Below are 23,567 nucleotides of genomic sequence, written 5' to 3' on the forward strand. Positions count from 1 at the left end.
GACCCAGCCCCAAGATGTATCTTTTGAACATTACCAATGAGAATAAAGAAGAAAAGGATAAAGATAAAATCTTATTTTATATGATCATAGCAGCAAGAGCACTAATTGCTAAGCGGTGGAAGACGGAGGAAATACCCTCGATGGATGAATGGAGATTAAAAATGATGGAATTTTATCAGATGGAGAAATTAACAACTCTGAGGGGAAGCGATACATTAGATATATTTTATAAGGAATGGGATCCCTGGATAAAATATTTACAATTATAGGATAAGGTTAAGAGATTAAATAATAATACCTATAATGGATATTGTTGCCCTCTAAGAGTAGTATTATTAAGGGATAATAGGGTTTAGAGTTTGAGTAAGAGATTGGGTATATAAAATACTTTTTTGGTTTTTGGTATAGATCCTATGGTGGGTATATTATATTTGTCTAAGAGTCTGTTTATGTTAACAGGTAAATGCCAAGTAGAGATGGCAATCCTATGGAAGTATTGTCAAAGAGGAATAATATTTGTATTATTAGATTTTATTGATTTTATGTTTGTATTTTTTGTTTGAATTAATAAAGTTTATTTAAAAAAAAAAAAAAAAGAAAAGAAAAGAAAATAAGACAGTGACCACCCTAATGCCTTTACATAAGCATATGGTGCAGCTGCACTTGGATTGTTGTGTAAACATCTGGTCACCCCATCTCAAGAGGAAATCATAGTGCTAGAAAAGAGGAACAAAAATAAACAGGAGGCTTAAGTGCTTTCCTTAGGAAGAAAGCCTCAGAGGTGGGCAATCTGGTGGCCTCTGGATATTTTGGACTATAGTTACCCCAATCTGTAACCTGGAAGTCTGGTGGGAATTCCAGCCCAAAATATCTGGAGGGTATCTGTAGCCATTTAAATTGGGGAAGGGCTGTATTTCAGGATCAAAGCACACTGAAATGTCCCAGATTAAATCCCAAGCATGCTAGGAAAAACTCCTGTTTGCGAACCCTGAGGAGCTGATGCCATTCACTGGTGACAGTATTGGTTACAATCTAGCCACTAATCTGAGTTGCTGTAAAGTGCTTTCTTGTGATTGTAAGGGATTTGGGGCATAGGACTAGGGTGGATTCTAGGGGATACAAGGTAAAGGTTTTTAAAAATATGTATGGCACAAAAAAGTAGATAGGGAAAGGTATTTCTCCCACAGTGCTAAATGTACATTGGCTCACTCAGTGTAGCGGATTAACAGAAAAAGCAACAACAACAACAACAACAAAAAGCATTGCTTTACAATCACAGTTAACTTAATGGAATTTACTGTCACAAGGTGCTAGGAATACCATAGTTTTGGGTGACTTTTAAAAGGCACCGAATAGCCTCTATGTTAATTCAGGAACTACTAGCTGTAATAGGTTGCCAAACCATGGTTATTTGTCTTTGTTCATGTGCTGTATATGTTTTCTTGTTTAATAGACTTCTTATACATACTTAGGCAACTCCTGTGAATACAAAAGGGTGTTTGACTTGGGTCTGCAACACACTGCAGAAATAATCCACTTTGAGACCGCTTTAACAGCCCTGGCTCAATGCTAGGAAGCTCTGGGAACTGTAGTTTTGTGAGACATTTAGCCTTCTCTGTCAGAGAGCTCTGGTGCCACAATAAACTACAATTCCCAGGATTCCTTAGCATTGAGCCAGGGAGGTCTCAAACTGAATTATTCCTGTCGTGTGTTTTGGACCTTGTTGGTCTGATTCAACAAGGCCATGTTCTATATGTATCATGAAGTTTAGGATTTTTAAAAAAATCAGTTAAGGAAAAAAAGCCTGCAGAAGAAGTTTCAGGGTGTTTGTTTGTTTTGGGTTGTTTTTTTTTAAAAGAAGAGTTTCCATGTGGAACAAGGAAATTATAATGGGAAAGTTTAAACCACTCCATACCATGCACTGTCCTTGATCTGGATCAATGTAGCTTGTACTTTAGTTCAAAGTATTGTACATGCATGTAAGAGGTTAAAAATCTGATTTGAATGCATTCCACAATCTCCTATTGTTGACTTAGTGTCAATACATGTGTGAAGGGAGTCCTTTTTTCAGTCTAGCATGATGGAAGAAAAGAAAACATTTCTCATTAGAGGATGTTAGTGGCAAAGAGTTTTCTCACTCACACCTATGCCTTTGAGCTTCCCAAAAACATATGGCAGCAGCCACTACTGGTGACAGAATGCGTCACTTGACTGACCTTTGGTATGATCTAAAGAGGTCATTTGTCTGCTCTTATAAGTGGAAACAGAGAGCTAATCTTCATAGCAAAGTTGCTTTTAATTACTTGGGACTAACAAGAGAAATAGGTACTATTTATAGATGCAAGGTCACACTTCATCTCTGTAAGGCTGAATCCTCTTTTTGTGCTAGAAGTTTGCAGGCTCAGTGCTTAGGGACTCCAGGTGACTCATCAAAAACCTCTGCAATTGGATCATGTTCTCCATGTCGCTTGACCAAAAATTTTATATAGGCTGTGCTTTGGGGTTTCTTCCTCTGAACATAGTGTTGTTAAGCCTGTCGTCATTCACAGCTTGCAGGTTTTTAACCAGCACATGAATATCAAGGTGACAAACTTTGAGAAGTAGCTGTAAATTCACAAACACATCTAAGGGTACATTCAGACAGAAGGGCTCCTAATGCTACCAATCAAAAGGCATCATAGTCTCATTCTGTGTGTTGCTCCTTAACAGTATTTTTTTTTCCCGAGAAAAGAAAAGAGGGATAAATCAGTGAGAAATCTTCAGGAAGATTATAAATGGAAGACAATGCCTGGGCACCTTGTAAAGTTTTGTCGGAGGCAAGACAATTGCAGGATTAAAAGCACCCTATAAACTGGGAAGGAGATGACAGAGGTTTGGTATTGTTATTAGCTGTCTTCGAGTTGACTTCAACTCATGGCAATCCCATGAATAAGACACCTCCAGGATCCTCTGTCCTCAACTGCTCAGCTCAGTTCCTGCAGGCTCACGGCTGTGATCTCTCCTTCATTGAATCTGTCTACCCATCTATCCATAAAGGATATGTGGGGAGTGTGTGTGTGTGTGTGTGTGTGTGTATGACACCACTGGTCCCAAAACATCTGCCTTTGGGCAGAAATGGGCTGTGGCATTTGCCTTCATTCCGTTAAAACAGGGGTAGGCAACCTTTTTGAGCCGGGGGCTGGGTTGCTGTCCCTCAGGCGACTGGGGGGCCGAAGCCAGGGGTGGAGCTTCAACCCTCCAGGGTGGGGCCATAAGCCGGGGGTGGAGCTTCCACCCTCCAGGGGCAGGGCCGCACGCCGGGGGCGGAGCTTCCACCCTCGAGGGCCAGGCCTCCCCATCTTTGCTGGCCCCTGACGGGGCCCCAGGCCCCGTCAGAGACTGGCAAAAAATCTGGTGGGGGCCGCCAGCACTTGAGGGCCCCCTGGAGGGCCCCAGCGATGGCACCAGGCCTTCCAGAGGCCCCCTGCCGCCGTCGGAGCCCGCCTGGAGGGCCCCAGCGATGGCAAAGGGCCTCCCAGAGGCCCCCTGCCTCCGTCGGAGCCCTCCTGGAGGGCCCCAGCGACGGCAAAGGGCCTCCCAGAGGCCCAAAATGGCGGCACCCAGAGCGGCGAAAAGTTGTGACGGGCGGCTGCCGTGGCGGCAGCAACAGCAGCCAGGGGCCGGTCGGCAGGCCTCTGCGGGCCGCATCCGGCCCGCGGTCGGAGGTTGCCGATCCCTGCTTTAAAACCTTGGAGCTCAGTGAAAGAGATGGGGTGAATAAGATCAGGCTCAGTGAGAGGGGAAAAGAGGGGCCTCAAGTTGTTGTTTTGTCCAATTTTCTTTTAAAATTTTCTTTGAAAACATCACATCTTACCAAATGTTCACTTTAACTACATTGAACTGTGTACATATAGATATATTTAGGTTGTGCATATGATATTGTAATTTAAAGGTATAATTTTAATTTTGCTAGTTGTTTATATCACAACTATTGCCATGACATTCAGTGATATACAGGAATTCCAGTGCATGAGTCATATTAGTACAAAAAACATTACTAAGGATTCTGTATGAATGGCATGGTATGGGAGGAGGGCATGAGGAATGACACCATGATTTATCTCACCAGGTGGTGCCAACCATAGTGATGCCACTGTATCCACCTGGCATGCGACCTTTCTCTCTTCCTACTCCTTTCCATCTTTTCTTACATTATTGTCTTTTCTAGTGAGTCAAGCCTTCTCATGATGTGGCAAAGTACACCAGCCTCAGTTTAATCATCTTGGCTTCCGGGGAGAAGTCTGGATTGATCTGTTCTAGGACCCATTTGTTTGTCTTCTTGGCTGTCAACTGTATCCTTAGCACTCTTCTCCAACACCACATCTCAGTTTATTCTTTCTTCTTCTTTTTTTTTAAGGACCAGAATGATCATCTGTTTTCCTAGGTCACATTGTACCATATAGCCTTTTTTTCTAAACTATTTTGCCTGGTATTCACCCTTCAGGGGCTGGTGGGTAGCAAAATTTTAGATCCTCCAGAACAGGCATTAACAAAGGAGGAGGGCATGTCGTATAATGGCAGGTTTCTGTGAGACTTGACAGCCTTTTTTACACAGCATTTTTTGTTGGTGGTGGTGAACCAAACTTGGAAGTAAGAAGAGCCCCTCAGTGAAAACAGAAACCTCCCCTCCTTGCTCTGAAATTAGGAAATTCTTCCATGCAGAGATTGCACAGCTGGCTATTAACTGCCTATTATGCATCCTGCCAGGAAGAGAAGAGAGATGAACATTGATGGTACTCCTGAGTCCTTTCTAAATATCCAGATGGATTTGTCTTTAGAATGGGGGGGGGGGGGGGGGCGGTCTTTCAAAACACTGGTATGAGATGCTTTTAGTAAGGAAACAAGGTTAAAATTTGCAGCTTTGGAGGGACTGAGGCAGGTGCATAGCTATGAAGGGGGCAAAAATGAGTGCACCCCCCCCCAAAAAAAAAATAAGAATCCTGTCCCTAAAATGAAATTTTCCTTTAGTCCCCACATTTCTAGCATTGCAATAGCCTAAAATGTCCACTGAGCATTTAAAAATAGAAGCAAAGGGACAGGCAAAGTTACCAAAGGAATATGAACACAGCAAATGTAAGAGTTCTAGTTGTGAATGATTTTCAGCATTCTGCTCTCTGCAGTGCTAAACATTTGGGAACTGAAAGAAAATTTCATGGGGTGGGGGCAGAATTGTTATTTGTTGGGGCAATGTCCTCATACAGATGGAGAAGCAATTGAATCTTCCCCTTTCCAGCTTTAAAAAAGCTAGTTCATTAAGCAAAAATACAGGTCACAGGACCTGAGACCAAAATATTAAACAGGATGGCAAAGTTCCTCCTTGAGGGTTGGGTACAAAGAATGAGAGGAGCTGTGGCTCATAGTTCATCTCATCATGGCATGGATGAACCTACTATGTTTCCCTCCTGTGTGTTTTGTATGTGGGAAGGGAGAGAGGTGGGATGAATACCCAGCCAACTCTAGTAGGCTGTTGGCTTCTCTAAACAGCATCTCCTACCATCAATTTTTACAGAAACTTCTGCTTTTACGTTCATGGGCTGGCAATGAGCAACTCCCTTCAGCTACTCCCCAGAAATTTACAAACAGTTCAAACTAGCTCTTTGCTGTGGTGCTGTGTAGTTTAGCCAGAACCAAGAAGGGAAAAGGAAGCAAAGAACAAATAGATAAAGGGACTCTTTTCTTTTTTGCAGGATAATTCTTGCAAAGGCAAAATAGTATTCTTTCCTTGAGCCATGTTTAGACTTTACGTTGTTATATTTTGGCAACTTTAAACAGAATACTCTGTAGATTAAGAATTCAGAAAACAGAAATACAGTTGGCCCTCCATATCCACAGATGTTTTTATCCACAGACTCAAACATCCAAGGTTTGAAAATATTCAAAAAAATATAGTCCACCCTTCCCTTATGCAGGGGATACAGAACGGATCCCCCGAGTAAGGGGGAAATTGCTTATGTTCGTGCCCCATTGAAAACAATGGGGTGCATGCATGCTGTGCAGGGCACGTGTCACAGGTGCACGTGCCATTCATTAAATTGTACCGCGGCTTCAGCGTATGCTGAAAGCTGCAGAAGGGAAGCCCACGTATGGCGTGGGCTGACTGTATAAACCAACTTTGATTTTGCCATTTTATACAAGGGACACCATTTTACTATCCATTGTATTTAATGGTACTTGTACATCCACAGATTTTGGTATCCATGGGGGGTCCTGAAACCAGACCCCAGCGAATACCAACAGCCTACTGTACTTTGCATTCCCTTTTCACAGAAAACCCTGAGAATTGTAGTTCTTGGTCAGATATGCCACCTTCATGGGAAAATTCACAAGAGACTGGCAGATATATTGAAGGTGCACTCTTTGATCCAGGTATTGATCTGAGGCTGCATCTTCATTTTTAAAAAATTATTTATAAGTTTTATGGTCCATAATAAAACATATGTAATAAATCTTTACTAGGTATTACCATTATTACATCACATATCTTTTGCCTCCCTCCCCTTCCTCCTCCCCCCGATGGCTATGGCCAAGTAAATTAGTACCCAGTACCCATAATGTGGAATATCATACTAATTATTTCTCTAATTTCATTGTACCCCTTTTCAGCTTTAACTTTTTCAATCCAATAAACCCCATTTATCCCACTAGATCATTTCCTTTATTTGACCATTATATTTTCCTTTTCTCTCCCTTAAATAATCAAATAAAAGATATTCTGCAATATAATGTGATCAGTTTCCCCCTCCAACATTGTTTGTTTTTCCATCCCAATGCTGTTAAAGAATATGCCAGCCTTAACAGATTTTTTTTATTATGTAAACTTCTGTTTTATTTAGTTTGAATTTTCTCAGATTCACAGTTAAACAATCCTCCTTATCAAATTGAAAGTTTTGCCCCATTATCCTGTTTATCTCTTGTATAATCTAACTAAAACATTTGTACATAGGGGCACTCCCACCACATATGAATATATGTTGCTTTTTGTCCACTACCATGCCAGCAATTTGGAGAAAGATTTTTGTTTTATCATTGCTATCTGATGTGGGGTTTTATATCATTTGCTAATTAACTTTAATTGTTCTCTTATCTTTATATTTTTAATTTTAGCTATCTGAGATAGCCAAACTGTTAGATCTTCAGTGTTTATCTTTAGGTCTTTCTCCCATATACACTCCAATCCTTCCTTTATAAACAAATTGTTTTTCCAAAACAAATTTATAAACCTTTCCTATTAACCCCCTCTCTCCCCTAATCCTTCTTTTCAGTATATCCTTGCACTGTGATGGCTTATCATCGGTTCCTTTTATTCCATGTAAAGTTCTACTTATTGACATTAATTGAAGCCAATATTTCTTGCCAAATAATTCAGTTGTTTTTTCAATCTTAACTGGTTTCTCTCTGAGGCTGCATCTTCATTGTATATTTCCCTGATGAAGGGACAGGTTTGCTTATGAATACAGATGCCTTTCTAGGGAATAGTACAGTACTGTATTTGTTTAAGGGCTAAGTCTACAGCAGGGGCAAAAGTCCAAATGGATTTCCACCCTCTCCTGCACCTGCACCTGTCCTGGAGCCATCCCACATGCCTTTTTCTCTAGAGGGACATCAAGTAGGTTGTCTAGACTATCTGACTATCCTTGTGAGGAGTTTCTTGGATCCTCTGCCCCTGTTGCCACTTCCTGAATCCTCTGCCCCTGTTGCCACTTCTGAGCTAGTTCCCTGCCCTAACAGTGACATTTTTCTGTCCTCATCCCTCAGCAGTGCTGGATCCACTGGTGTGCCTGTTGCTCTGAGGAAAATTAGGCGCCTAGCATGTGATCTAGATGCCTTGTCTGACCTTAAAATCAAGCAATTGCAAGCTGTCAGCAGTGTCGCTGCCAAGGGAGAAGAGAAAAAACTCACTGTTCAGGCTAGGAATTGGCCCAGGTACTAAAATTTCAGTGCCTTTCAGGGCAAGACCCTGTGATAAGGTAAGATACCCCGAATCTGGAGCAGATAGTGCCATACATCATGTGACCTTATTGTTCCAGTTTTTTGGGGGGGCAGGTTTTTTTGTCTACAGAGTATACAAACCCCAAGTCCTTTTTAGCAAAAGGGATTGTTCATATAGAGATTATCCATTAAACAAGGTAAAAAATGGATGCTTTATCTGGGACTGAGCTGAAAGGAGGTACAACCTGCCTTTTGCAAATGCTTTTTGGTAGCAGAAAAAAACCCACACTCTCTTTCAGTGATTTTTCATAGACTGTAACAGAGTGGAGATGTTTAGCTGTTCAGAATTAAGGCAATCAGAGAGTCCATTGACTGGAATCACATGTAACCAGTGCAGGAGGCACTAATGTTGATGTCCTAACACTCCTACTTAGTTCCACGTAAATTGATATAATTTCCTTCACTTCATAGTTGATTTTGATTACCCTCAGTGATCTGACTGCATGACTAAATATGATTGGTCTTGTTATACCATGCGATCATCATGTTTAGTATGTGATCCCTGATAGGCTGAGAATGAAGGAGAAATATTCCTCACTATTTTCAGCTGAAAAAAAAGAGGTGATTATGTCTTTGAACCATCACGATCAAAAGGCATGTGTTCACTAAGATGGGGAAAGGGATGGGAAACAAGTAAACAGATCTGATGCTACAAAACATTTAATGCACAGCCCTGATACTGATATGATCATTATTGTTTGGTACCCACTCCTCCCTGCCCCAAAGAATTAGGAAACAAGGAGGCTGAACAGACTGCTCCTAAGTGCCAGATCAGGGCCGCAGCAACTACATGGTGCAGCCCTGATCTGGCCTTTCTGCGGTGCAAAAAGGAGCTTTTTTGCACTGTGGAAAGGGCACCATAGTTGCTGGTGCCATGGCTTTTGGGTGATCTTTTGGTGCTGCGTCAAAGGATGCCGTGTGGTGGAGCACATAGCATCACACTGGCATGAGGGCGGAGTCAGACCACGCATTGTGCGTACGCCACACCCCACTCCACCCCAATGCCGGCCTTTAATGGCAGTCTGACAAGGTTGAATATTACAAAAATAAGAGATGTCTGGGAAATATTTTCAGTTTAAAAATGCTTGTGCCCCACTTTTCTCAAAGTGGCTCAGAGCAGCTTACAATAAATAATGTATCATAATGCAAATAGGGTGTTTTCAGCTGTCATTATATACTTTGAACTTCTTCATTTTCTCATTCCCATATCCACTCAGTGAATTTTTGCTTTCAGTGATTTGGTGTTAGCTTCATTTGGCATAGTTCAAGTACTTCCAGATACTGAAATTAAAGCTTCCAGATACTGAATTTAATCTGCATCTCCCTTAATATTTTCTGGCTTGGAATGTGAAAGGCTGAATAGATATTACTTGCTAGGGAAATGACATAGTCTCCATGCAGCAAATTGTGTCCTTATACTCCCCATCCAGTTAAACTGCACAACCCAGAGGTCCACATTTCCATCCATACAGTGGCTAAATCTGATTAAAATCCATTAAAAAGGCTGGAGGAAATCCCTTATAATAAATATAAGGTGGTTAATGTATGTTAAAAGGCTACTAATGTGAGTTAAGCTATTTTGAATGTGCATACCAGCAGGGATCAGGAAGCTGTCCACATCTCCCTAGGATGGCCACACATTAAAGTATGTTCTGCTCTGGTGCCACAATTAAACTACAGCTCCCAAAATTCCATAGCGTTGAGCCATAGCAGTTAAAGTGGTGTCAAACTGCATTATTTCTGCAGTGTTGATGCATCCTTAATTAAAATCACTGCCAACCTAGCATCAGCACCTCCACAAACACTCTGCAACTAGAGTTTGAAGGATGTAGCAAGATGGGCACTACCTACCATAAAATTGCCTCCCATCCTTTAAGTCTTGTGTGAATAAGACTTCTGTAACTATATCCTATGTTCTGTGTGATACAAATTTCCATGCATTCTTAGATTTGGCACACATGCTTCTAAAATGCAGTATTTAAGGCTTACTGTGCCATCCAAAGAACTTTTGCCCCCTAAGTGCTTTTTTGTTTCTTGTTATAGAGGGAGAATTGTTCAAAATGCCTGAACAGGATCTAGGGGGAATTTCCCACAGGTCATTTGTTTTGCCATTTCTGTGGGTAGCATTTAGGTATATAAACTTTAATCCAGGCAGAGAAAATTCAGGCTACAAGCTGCATTTTTAAAAATGAATATTATTTTTGCCCCCTCCTAATGCCTTTAAGGGATCACTGTGACAGTTTTGCCATGATCTTGAGGGGCTCTTGGGCCCCCTTATGCCCAGGGAAGCCTATATTCTAACAAGGCAAACTGAACAAAATCTTGCCTGGAGAACCCCACAACAGCTTCACCTTAGGGTCACTATAAGTCAGAAACAACCTGAAGGCACACAACAACAGCAAGGCAGAAAAAGAAGAATAAAGTGTTAAACCAGTCTTTCTTTCTAAAAATGATTTCTTTCTAATAATAATGAGTGGAAATCATTTTTATTTCTGTTCTTCATTATCTTCTTCAATCTTTGCATTCACATTTACTTGATTAATTTTTTTTAATAATCAATCTTGGCAGTAGAATAATTTATGCCGCACCAGTGCATATACAATATATGCATTTGTGTACTGAAAACAGAATCAGTGTCTCCTGGGTGTGGAATTTGCATTTTTTTAAAATAACATTTTAGCAAGCAGTATAACTGCTTTACTTGCATTGCTTCATAAAGTCCATAATCTTGGCCCACAATGAGGGTTTACTTTTAAGATGGGACTCAACTCTAGAACCTGTTTTGAATGACAGGACTGAGATCTGAAATATGCCAAGAGGTCTATCAATTCAATTTTGTTGGCATTTACTGCTTAGGAAAGATAAATTCCTAGTTCTCACTGCCTTGCTTTTCCTATGGTTTTCTTTCTATGGAATAGAGGGAAATATAGAAATGAATGTTCACATGGAAGTGGTAAGTATTTCTATACTCTGTAGAATTAACACAGTTTAACATCTCTTTGGAGTTTATCACACTCAGACAGGATATGGATGGGATCGCTTTCCCATCCTTATTTTTTCCGGGGGGAGGGGGTGCAAAAGCCTTTCATATCACAGCACTGATCCTGTCATTATCCTGTCATTGAAGAGGCATTGCATTAACATGAACTGAGGTAAATGCAAAATGCCAGGGCAATGCCACTTCAGTGATGGGACAATGTCAGGATCAGTGCAATGTAATTTGAACAGCTTTTGCACAATCACTGTCATTCACACTTTCCAAACAGGACAATGTCCGGATAAGCACAATGTCATATGAAAGTCCTCCCATGATTGCATGGGAAGGATGGGACAGGGATGGGACAATGACATCCTGTCCCCCATGTGATAATCTTCATTAACTGCCATGGGATTCCATAGGATGTAGCAATAATTAAAATGATGTCAAACCGCATTATTTCTATAGTGTAGATGCACCCCATGTGGAGACTGCTAGGAAGCAATGGGCCTTAAATCATGTTTTGATCATGAATCTGTGGATATGGTTGAGGAAAATCAGTCTGCTGTATTCATGTACGCTCTGCTTTCTGAAGACACATTTTTATTTTAAAAGTGGGAAGGAGGAGGCATAGTTATTTTATACAGTAAAAGGCACAAATAATACTTACCCTGGCTTCAGACTTTTTGAAAATTGTTGGAGACTCTTCTGGGTCATTTCTTATCAAGGCATTGTCTTATATTGCTCATTCCAGACCTTTAATGGAATACTGAATAAAACTTTTCCATTCAGACGATTCTGTATCAATGAACTATTCTTTCAAATTAATTAGTAACACAAATGAAAAACTGCAGTACTGGTTGAAATGTCCAATTTCAAAGTCATATTTAACTGCTTTTAGATAAAAACAAGTGGCCACAGTGCTACATCAAGTTCGTGGAGCATAACGCAAGGCTTCTCTCCCATCCCCTCACAAGGCATCAGTGGGTCTGGGAGGGCAGTGTCTGTTCTTTTCTCTAAGCTTCAGAACTGCAGCTGGACATTACAATCATAGAACTGGAAGATCACAAGGGCCATCCTGTCCAACCCTCTGTCATAGAACCCTCAACAGATGGCCATCCGGCCTCTGTTTAAAAACCTCCATACTCCAAGGGAGTTTGTTCCACTATAAAATAGCAATTATTGTCAGGAAGTTCTTTCTAGGCTCCTTTCACACTAAAGAAATAACCCACATTATTTCATGGATTTGCCACGATTGAATCTCTCCATGGCATTTGATTTGCCATGATTGAATCTCTCTATGGCATTTTATCCTGGATTCTCACAAATGCCATGGAGAGATTCAATCCTGGCAGTCACGGCAGCGGGGGTAGATGAGGAGGAAGAGTGCAAATGGAGGAAGGCTGATCCCCTGATTGGAAGTGGCAGGGAGGGAGGAAGAGGAGGGATGTGATGGGGAGGGGAAGAGGAGAAGGACCCTATCGGAGGTGGCAGGGAGGGAGGAAGTGGAGGAAGGATGCGATTGGGGAGAGGAAGAGGAAAAGGACCCTATCGGAGGTGGCAGGGAGGGAGGAAGAGGAGGAAGGATGCAATTGGGGAGAGGAAGAGAAGAAGAACCCTATTAGAGGTGGCAGGGAGGGAGGAAGAGGAAGGAGGACCTGATCAAAGGTGGCTGGGAGGGAGGAAGAGGGGCTCCAAATGGGATCAATCGGTATGTTCTGATTGGCAGCTCCCGCAAAAAAAAGGTTCTTTTTAAAATAACCTCTGATTTCCCCGTCTTAAAATATCCTGGGTTAAGGGGGATGTGCACTGGGGGCCCCCAAATTTAGGTCAGTAAAACCCAGTGTGAATGTGAACAACCCCCAGGAAAACCAGCACAAGTGTGAACAGCCCCAATTTACACCGTTTTGGAAACCAGGTTATTTTTCAGTGTGAATGGGCCCATAATGTTGAGGTGGAATCTCTTTTCCTGGAGTTTGCATCGCATCCACTGCTCCCTATCCTAGTCTCTGGAGCAGAAGAAAATAAGCTTGCTCCATCCTCAGTATGACACCCCTACAAATTCTTAAACAGGGCTAACATATCATCTCTTGACCTTCTCTTCCCCAGACTAAACATACCCAGCTCCCTAAGACGCTCCTCATATTGCATAGTTTCCAGATCCTTCACCATTTTGGTTGCTCTTCTCTGGACATGCTCCAGCTTGTCAACATCCTTTCTGAACTGTGGTGGCCAGACCTGAACACAGTATTCCAATATTGCTCACCTCTGCCCTGTAAATGACCACAGGGCCACATGTCAGTTCAGAAGAAGCTTCCTTTATGCAGAGTGGAAAGGAATACCTTCTGCAACATCACAAAAGTTACACACACAGTGAAAACAGATTCTTGGAGGGCCCTATGGCTTGCGAAAGCTGCTTTTGGGGGTGGAGGAATTGCCAAACAACAATGAGTCAGTCTGGAAGTGAGTCCTGGTTGCTGCCAGCTGAGCCAGTGCAGCCTACTGTGAGTCTGGATGAGGCAGAAATGGTCCTCCAATCCTTATGGATTAGATTACTTGGCTTTCAGGCCAACATGAAGCTAGTGGTTAGTTTCAAAAGAGCTAGAGGTGCAGAGGAGGGGTGGGGGGAAATATATGTGTTGTATGCCTTCAAGTCATGTCTGACTTATGGCAACCCTAAAGTGAACCTAACATGGAGTTTTCTTGGCAAGATTTGTTCAGAGGAGGTTTGCAATTGCCAACCCCTGAGGCTGAGAGCATGTGACTTGCCCAAGGTCACCCAGTGGGTTTCATGGCCAAGCTATGAATCAAATCCTAGTCTTCAGAGTTGTAGTCCATCACTCAAACCACTACACCACACTGGTTCTCAGGGGGGAAAATACAGCCCTCTCAATATTGACCGATGCAACTCTCACCAGCCTTAAGATGGCATCGGTAATGGTGAGGGATGATGAGTACTGCTGTATAAGAACATCTGGAGGGCTACACATTCCCCATCCCCCATGTACAGACTCATTTGCCAGGATTCTTTGTGATTGGGCGGGATACAAATAAATCTATTATTTCTATTATTATTATTATTATTATTATTATTATTATTATTATGTCTTAAGTTTTGACCTTTGGAGTGATTAACTGGTACACTGTCTAAGACAGAAACCTTCTGTTCTATTTGTGCTCAATCTCAGTTTTAACCCTTCTAACTGAAATGATATTCCTAAACTGTGGCCCAAAGAGCTTTAGCTGAAATTAATCCCTCCTCTGAACCCTGTCTCTTTTCATTTCATAAATTCAGCACTAACTAGGGGAGGGATGGGAACTGTGCACCCCAGAATATATTGTTGGACTGTACTTCTGCATAGCTCTAGGGATCAGGATCAATGATAAGGAATGCTGGGAGTTGCAGTTAAAAAACAAGGGGAGGGCTGCACCAGTTGCCACCCCTGCTAAAGACTGTGTTGCTTGTCTGTTTCCAGCCCTAATGCCTTTGCTTTTTCTCCTCATGCAGCTGAGCAGCTGAACGGCATAGGGAATTCGGTGACAGTGCTCCCTGTGCCTGCTCCTGCCTCTCCGGAGAAGCAGCCCTCCCTGGTGTCACCACCAGTAGCAGCCACAGCAGCAACCGCAGTACCCCACTCGACCCCCTGCCCAGAGCCTAGCCAGAGCTCCAAGAGTGGGCCTGCCTGGGGGAGTAAGGCAGGAGAGATTGCAATGATGACTGCAGCACCAGCCACTTCAGGGGTGACTCCCCAAAGCAACGGCAGCACCAAGCCTGATGAAGAGAAGGCCAAAAAGCTGTTGTACTGCGCGCTTTGCAAAGTGGCTGTCAATTCACTGTCTCAACTTGAGGCCCATAACAAAGGTAAAAATAAAAAAGGTATCATGGGATAGGGGGAGACCTGGAGTGGGTGAGTCTTGGGATAGTAATAGATAGGCTCTGTTGAGGATCATTGTTGTTGTTGTTGTGTGCCTTTGCAGTCAGCCCTCCGTATCCACAGAGTTTTTATCCACAGATTCAATCATTCATGGTTTGAAAATACTTTTAAAATTTATAAATTCTAAAAAGCAAACCTTCATTTTACCATGTGATATAAGGGACACCATTTTACTATGCCACTGTATATAATGGGACTTGAGCAACCACAGATTTTGTTATAGATGGGGGACCTGGGACCAAACCCCAGCAGGTACAAGGCCCCACTGTAGGTTGTTTCCAACTTATGGTAACCCTAAGGTGAACCTACTGGGTTTTCATGGCAAGTTTCTTCAGAGGGGATTTGCTATTGCCATCCTCTGAGACTGCAGGAATGTGTCTTGCCCAAGGTCACCCAGTGGATTTACATGGCAATGCTGGGATTCAAACCCGGCAGAGTCTTAGTCCAACACTCAAACCACTGCACCAAGTTAGAGCCAAAGTCACTGTCACTGTATATTTCAGCAGTTTCTTTTCCTTTGCAAAATGTCCCTGGAAGGAGGTGGTTTGCAGCAGAGGAGGACCTGTATACCTAATCCTTTTCCCACTAATCATTTTTAAAACTATCTTTTCCTCACCCCCTTCATTGTATGTGTGTGTGTGTGTGTGGTGGGGGGGGGGTTCTGACAGGTTTCCAGATTCATGTTTATGGTATAAATATAGAACCCATGATCTCAGTAATTGCAAAAACTGTTGGATCGTGGTGGTCTCATGTGAAAATCACCTGGTATAAGAACACTGCCCCCTCCACCAGCTTCCTGCATCTTGAGAAAGCTTTGCAAGAGAGGAGAGGTCTTCAAACTGGTGTTACATGTAACTGTGTGGTAACATGTAATTGGAATCAAAAGTTAATTTTCTAAATTATTTGTCCCAGCTGTGACAAACAGCCACATGTAGTCTACATGAAAAGGAAAGGGGAAAAAAAAACCTTGAGGTTCATTACACAGGCATTCTATCTTCTGCACCAGTTAAATCTGGCTCTTGCAACTGGTATCTTTTGCAAATTGGCAGATCTGCATAATTCCTAATCCTACTTTGTTATAGTTTGGCTAGACACCTGCAGTGGGAAGGAACTATTTTTTTGACTACAGGAATACTTATTCAGCTTCCCCTTTGGCTTCTCATTTTTTTAATAAGCAGTACCTCCATATGCTTTCAAGCATAACTTTACAGCCATAGCATCATTTAGTTTCTTAGAGCTAACTCAGGCCCTGTGCAGATTGGCACTTTGGGCTGATCTGGGGACGGAGTTGGGGCATAGCGTCTACATGACACACGCCCTGGCTCTGCTCCCAGAGCACCGTGATGCCACGCGCCATACCACATGGTGCACAGTGTCACAGCGCTCCTACACCACTGCGTCTGCACAACACAGCCCCAAAGGAGCACCATATAGCCACGACGCTGCAGCTATTGTACCCTGGAAAGGCCAGATTGGGGCCGTGGCATATGGTTGCTGCGGCCCCGATCTGGCAGGGCTGTTTGCACAGTCCCTCAGGAGCACTAAAAGGCATTGAAATAGAATGTGTAATTATTTTTTTAGATTGTAATCTAAGGAAGTAAATATTAGACTAGTTCATAAATACGTGTTGTTCTCATATAGTATTTGCACATCCCAAAGTGGTTTGGGAAATAATATGTGGAGGAAAAGTTGCATGAAACTAATGTGGTTTTGTGAAATATACATTATTTTGCACAAAACACACACATTTCTTGCACAAAGAACCCACATGTGTTTCTGTGCAGAATTTATTGAAACATTTCAAAATGTGCAAATAACAGACAAAAGTTACACAATCCTCACCACTATGTTATTCTTGTCAACCAAGTTTCCCAAGTATTGGAAAACCCATTTTTGGCCAGAAAATAAATAAAGTTTAATATTCTTTCCATCCCTACTGCAATCCTACACATAAGTAACTTGGAGCTTTCTTGTGAATATATATATAGGATTTCACCATTAGTGTCTGAAGATAAAGCTATTACTTCCTCTAAATCTACTATAAACAGGGCCAGGAATAAAGGAAAAAAAACATTCAATGTGAAGACTGGAATACAGGTTAAGTCTCCCTTATCTCCCTTGGGACAAGAAGTGTTTTGGATTTTTTCAGATTTTGGGAAACTTGCATACACAAGAGTGAGACACCTTGGAGATGTGACCAAAGTCCAAACATGAAATTCATTTTTGTTTCATATACACCTTATACACATAGCCTGAAGGTAATTTTATACATAATATTTTAAATAATTCTGTGCATGAAAGAATGTTTGTGTATACTGAACCATCAGAAAGCAGAAGTGTCACTATCTCAGCCACCTTTGTGGACACTCCTGGATTTTCAAGTATTTTGGATTTTGGAATTCTGAATAAGGGAGATTAAGCTAGTAGTAGAGAGATGGGTATGTGTTTTTTGGGGAATGTTACATAGCTCAAAAAACAAGGGATGGGTGTCCCTTTTGCACAGAACTATGCTAATGACTGCTGCACCCTGCTTGACCTAAAACCCTTTGCTATCTCTGTTGTACTCTTTTAATTCTTGGACTCCAGTTCATATCACTCCTAACCAGCATGTCCTATGATCAGGGGCCCCTATCCTGTTTTTTCAGCTGTATGATAGGCAAAAATTCAACAGCTGTACCTTCCCCCAAATGTAGAGGTACAGAGTTGGGGGGAAAGTGCACAAAAGCATTGCCAGAAAGAAAAGGACAACTCCATTGTCAGTCCTCTGCCTGTCTGTCCAAAACTTTGTTACTTTGCCTCTTTTTTTACATCTTTGGCCTTGTAGCCATGGTTGCAAGAACTTTGGGTGCGGTTACAGAGCCCTTATTGGCAGTAAGACAGACATTTTCCATGAAATGAGCTCACAGGCTCAACTGCTTAAGCCTCTTCTCCGGAAAATCAGCATGCTCCCATCTACCAATCAACTTTCCAGTCTTGGAGAAGGAGAGAGAGACTGGGATATATAAAGCCCCACAACTTTCCTTCTGCTCTTGAGCAAAGTTCTGCCTTTCAGTAAACCATTACCCTCAGTTCCCCACAGCATCCCAACCTCTTGTCCTCCTGCCCTCATTTAACCTCTTTTGCAACCTAGAGTCATAGAATCTTATAATTAGAAGGGGCCATATGTGCCATCCAGTCTAACCCCTGCCGTGCAGGAAGACACAACAAAAGCACTCCTGAAAGATGCCTATCTTTATGTTTTTTTCAAGTCTTTTTTTTAAAAATGTTTGTTTAAAGATTTCCAAAGATGGAGAGTCTACCGTCCTCTGAGGAAGTCCATTCCACTGTCAAACAGCTCTTACAGTAAAGAAATTCTTCCTAATGTTTAGGTGACATCTTATTTCTTGTAATTTGAATCCATTGGTTCATGTCCTAGTCCCTCAATCTCACTCCATCTTCTACATGACATCCCAATCATGTCATCTCTCAGCCTTGTCCTCCCCAAGCTAAACATAACCAGCTCCCTGAGTTTTTTCCTCATGAGGCTTGATTTCCAGATCTTCTGTCATCTTGGTCACCCTTCTGCCGACACGTTCCATCTTGTCAACATCCTTCTTGAATTATGCTGCCAGAACAGGACCCAGTATTCCAGTGAGGTCTGACTGAAGCAGAATAGGGTATTACTGTGACTTCACTTGATCTGGAGAGTAGACTATGCTTCTGTTGATGCAGCATAGAATTGCATTGGCTTTTTGGCTGCCACACCACACTACTGACTCATATTTATCTTGGGGTTTACTAAGACTCCTAGACCCTTTTCACATGTACTGTTTTCAAGGTAGGGGTCACTCCTCCTGTATTTGTGCTTTTGATTTTTCCTGCCTAGATGTAGTACCATACATTTATACATTTTGAAATTCATTCTGTTGGCTTTGGTAGAGTTCTTGTTGAATTCTGAGCCTGTCCTCTGGGGTATTCACAATTCTGCTGCTCCCCAAATTAGTGTCATATGCATTAGCACGTAGTAGAGAGTTGCTGCATGGTTAAGCACCCCTGAATGGAAATTCTAAAGACCCCTCCCTGAACTGCAAACCCCAGGGTTCCATGGGGTATTGCCATGACAATTAAAGGAGAATCATAGCACAAGGGATGCAGTGACTTAGTGGTTAAAACGCCAATTCTGACGATTGGACGACCAGAAGGTTGGCAGTTCAAGGCTTCTGCCAACCAAGCAGTTCAAGGGTATGCAAATACAAGTAGGTAAATAGATACCACTTCAGTGGTAAGATAACAGTGTTCCGTGTAGACATGCTGGCCACATGACTACCAGAGCAGTGCCAGCCATTGCAAAATCTTCATTTCTTCTGAGGTTTCCATAAAATTTGAGACATTGCAGAAGCTCTGAGAATCTCTTATGTGGTCTTCCACTCATGAATCCTAAGGTGGCCATGTGCAGAGTCACCCGTATTGCTCTATAGAAAGCCTGGCAACTCTACTGCTAGCATGGCTGGCAAGTAAAGTGAAGTAGTTCCTTTAGGCACTGATTTGTCATTAAGAGTGAAAAATTGTCCATGGCTTATTGAATATGTTTACTAGTGGATGAGAGGGTGTGGAAGAAAAGATGTCCAATTTAGATTTTCCATCTCAAGCACCAAAATGTTTTAGGCCAGGTCAGAAAGCTGCCACATGCCCAGCCATTGCATGATGAAAACTCTCTGCCTTCCCGCCTGCAGAATTATCCTCCTTCCTGCCTTACCCGCCTTTCTACCTACCATCAGCTCTTTTCCATCCTCATTAACATCCAGTAGAGATTTCTGTTAGATAGATGAGAGGGAACTAGAGTGCTGGTGAGGAGAAAGAGTGATGGCATGTTAGCCATGATCCTAGCAGACAGTCCCCCAGATTTTTAATATGTAAGGCCTGATAGCTATATACTTACTGTACTAAATATGTGGGGTTGGTCTGATAGTTTAGCCTTCTCTGTCAGAGAGCTTTGGTGCTGTAGGATTCTGTAGGCTGGAGCCATGACAGTTAAAGTGGTGTCAAACTGCATTAATTCTGCAATGTGGCATAGTGACCACTTTCCCACAGTTTCCAGAAACAGCTATCTATAGAAACATGAAGGTGCCTTGTACCATATAATATTCAGACTGTTAGTCCATCTAGCTCAATACCATCTGTTCTCAGGCAAAAATTGCAAGGGATCAGGGAAAGAATCTTTCTCCTCACCAACTGGACCCTGTGTGTGTTTTAGCCTTGAGCTGTGGCCCCTCTTCCTTGATGGGCAAGTGTGAGATTCAGGATAATTTCTGGGCTGCAGAAGAGTTTAATCCTTGTGCAAGATGAAGTGCGTAATACTTCGAGATGGTATGTTAAAATGTGGCTAATTTCATTTTTCTCTGAAGATGAATAAGAGGTCTCCACAGTGTTTCTGCAGTTCTGCAGACTGAACTAATACTCAGTGCAGAATTCAGCATCCAAAGGCTTTGAATATACACACACACACACACACACACACACACACACAAGCTTCTAGACCTTATGGCTGCAAATACAGTTTTATCAGTGTAGCAGACATCTGTGTTGTCACAAAAACCTGAGGCAAATTTTAACAGGATTTCTAGCACCCAGAAGACACAATCACAGTATCCTGGATACTTCTTTGTCCTTTGATTTCTTTAATTTGTGCAACATTTATTGGAGCACAATTTAATAGTAATAATAATAATAATAATAATAATTTGTTTTATTTATATACCGCTATTCCAAAGATCATAGCGGTGAACAGCAAGTAAGCTAATTTGCCCCCAACAGTCTGGGTACTCATTTTTGCAACCTCGGAAGGATGCAAGCCTGAGTCGAGCTTGGGCCCTTTTGGTGGTCTTGAACTCGCAACCTTGTGGTTTTGAGTGAATGGCTGCAGTACAGGCATTTAACCACTGCGCCACCAGGGCTCCTGGTGTTATTTGAGTTATTTTACTTCACAGTTTAGACCAGCCATTCAACCAACCATTCTTTCCTTCTGCACCAAGTGCCCACTCTCCTTATTTGTCCAGGGTGTCATAAAGTTATTGTGCTCTTTAATCACACCATCAGTTAGAATATTGTATTGTAAAGTGATTATTTTTGCCAAGTGCAATATGCACGTATGCACGTACCCTTTCATCACAGTTAGCTGTGTTATGGAGTATTATTGGTCCTTCATAAAGGAGGTCAATGAATCTTGTTTTTGATCGTCACAAAAGAAGTGTGGAAATCTGGACAGTTGTAGCAGTGTGATTCCACTCTCACTGCCATGGCTACCTCTTGTGAAATACTGGGTTTTGTAGTTTGGTCAAAGGCAAGAAAGGGCTCCCTGGCTGAGGATTCTCAAAGCCCCTTCCCTAACCTGTAAATCCCAGGACAGTGCCATCCCAGTTAAAGTGGAATCAAAGCACTATAATAGTGTAGTGTGAAAGATCTCTTTGGTACATATTCAGCTTTGAAACAAAGCCTCTAACCTTTTATTCAAATGAGGAGTGGAAAACTTTGCCATTCAGGAGTTTTGGACCAGCTCTCAGAAGTTCCAACAGCATTACTAATGAATGGTTAAGGAATTATAGGAGTTGTACCACAGATTATGTGGATGAAGGGTTCCCCATCCATGGCTGAAAGAGATGTAAGGAAGGATATGATGCCAAGACAGTACTCTCTTACTATCAGCTATGCTGGCTAGGGCTCTGATGCTGACAAGTTGCCCAACTTTGGCTGCTCCCACACTGCAACATTAATAGAGTTTGACATCACTTTAACTGTCATGTCTCCATCCTATGGAATCCTGGGATTTGTAATTTGTTGTGGCACCAGAGCTCTCTGACAAAGAAGGCTATCTCACAAAACTACAAATTCCAGAATTGCATAGCATGGAGCCATGGCATTTAAAGCGGTGTCAAACTGTGTTAATTCTGAAATGTAGATGCAGCCTTTGCTTTATCCACTGAACAGCTCAGTAAGACATAGACCTTCTCCTGCCACGTTTTGGCCCATATTACAAAAGCATCGGTGCTCATAAAACGTGTTAAAATCATATTGAATATATCTGATTGCAGTTTCCAAGGAAAAATATGTAATTTTAAACACATGACATCATTAGAATTTAGTTTTCTGTTGTTTTGGACAGACTGATGAAAGTCCCTCGGCATACCCCTAGGCCTTGTTACAACCATAGAATTTCTGGCTACGGCCCTGATCAGTTTTAGTGCACTCTCCATTGATATTTCTCAACATCTGCCAGCTGTCCAGTTTGTTATCCCACAATCCGATTTGATCTGATAGTCCTGCCTAAAGATCCAGAGCCCTGGCATGTGCTACGTAGCTGTCATGGATGCACACCAAGTTGTGAGACTAGAGACCTCGTAACACTTCTGGAGAGTTAATGTGGTTCTGTTTCATGTCATTTTTGCGCCCATTACTGCTTTGATCCCCTGGGTTTCAAGAGTTTTTCCTTGAACTTGAAGTGTAATTGACACAAACTTGGTATCTAGCTATTTAAAGTGGCCTTGACACTTAACTTAAGACATGCCTGTAAAAAGCTAGTTTGGAAAGAAAACCACTCTCCCTTTCCCTCCTGCCATAGCTGTTCCCTTCTAGACAAGATTGTGAGGTTGATAATATTAAGTCAGGGATAGGCAACCTTTTTGAGCCAGGGGCCGGGTTGCTGTCCCTCAGACAACTGGGGGGCCAAAGCCAAAAAATAAATAATTAAATAATTTTGTAAATAAATAAATAAACCGGGACAAATGTAGGGCAAAAATTTCAAATGGAGGACACTTTTATAAAAAAATGGAGGGCACGCTAAAAAATTTGCTGATTTTTTAAAAAATGTTAATATAAATGCATGTTTCGGAGGCTTCTATAGACAATTGCCCCCCTTGCCCGCCGCTTGCCCCCCTTGCCCGCCTCCTCCTGATAGGCCAAAGGCCCCACGCCCTCACGCAACAGGCCAAAGGCTCCGGCGGCAATCGGCGGCAGGACCGGGCTGGGGCCGGTCCCAAGGCCTTGCCGGGCCGCATCCGGCCCGCGGGCCGCAGGTTGCCTACCCCTGTATTAAGTCATGGTTGTTGTTTTTGTTGTTGCTGTTACTGTTCTTTGCTTTCAAATTGAATTCAACCCATAAGTGATGGCTTGCCCACCTGAACTTTTAAAAGGGCCAGGTCAGATATAGAGGCACCAACCTCCATATAAGCCTCTGTCAAACCTCCTTGAAGATGGTTGTGGAAAAGACACCCAGCATGGAGTGGGTAATTTAAGGATGCAGGACAGGAAAACTGAAACTTTTTTTGAGCAGCCTTCTCATTAGGGAAAATTGAGTTGTGAAGAATTAGAGTTTCTATGGGGAACAGATTCAGAATGAACCATCAGGGGCTTGGGTTTAAATAGATAGTTAAAAGGTACAGGCCTTTCCTTTCTTGCATCAGTAGAATTGCCAGTTTTTCCACATCTCTAAAACTGTGCCTTTAACAACGTTATGATGTATAGATATTAAAAGCTGGTAATGTCTATTCCTATACTGTATGTATAGAGGGAAAAGTTTTTAAAAACACATAGCAGGTCCATTCCCCCCCTCCCCTTTTCTTGGACTGTATCTGCACTGCAGAAATAATTCAATT

The 23,567-nt window shown here is 42.2% G+C and overlaps 1 protein-coding gene across 6 annotated transcripts in view; it reads left to right on the forward strand.

Moving 5' to 3' along the window:
- Nucleotides 1-23,567, forward strand: part of ZNF385A (zinc finger protein 385A) — a 290,379-nt gene that overhangs the window by 261,347 nt on the left and 5,465 nt on the right. For all 6 annotated transcript variants that reach the window (XM_089480976.1, XM_089481003.1, XM_089480985.1 and 3 more), the window contains one exon: nucleotides 14,514-14,867. In XM_089480976.1, coding sequence (XP_089337102.1) covers nucleotides 14,514-14,867 — 354 coding nt within the window. The remainder of the gene's footprint in view (nucleotides 1-14,513; nucleotides 14,868-23,567) is intronic.

Source organism: Sceloporus occidentalis, unplaced genomic scaffold, assembly GCF_023333645.1.
Source record: "Sceloporus occidentalis isolate IW3139 unplaced genomic scaffold, rSceOcc1.0.p SCAF_1, whole genome shotgun sequence".
Classification (NCBI taxonomy): Eukaryota; Metazoa; Chordata; class Lepidosauria; order Squamata; family Phrynosomatidae; genus Sceloporus; species Sceloporus occidentalis.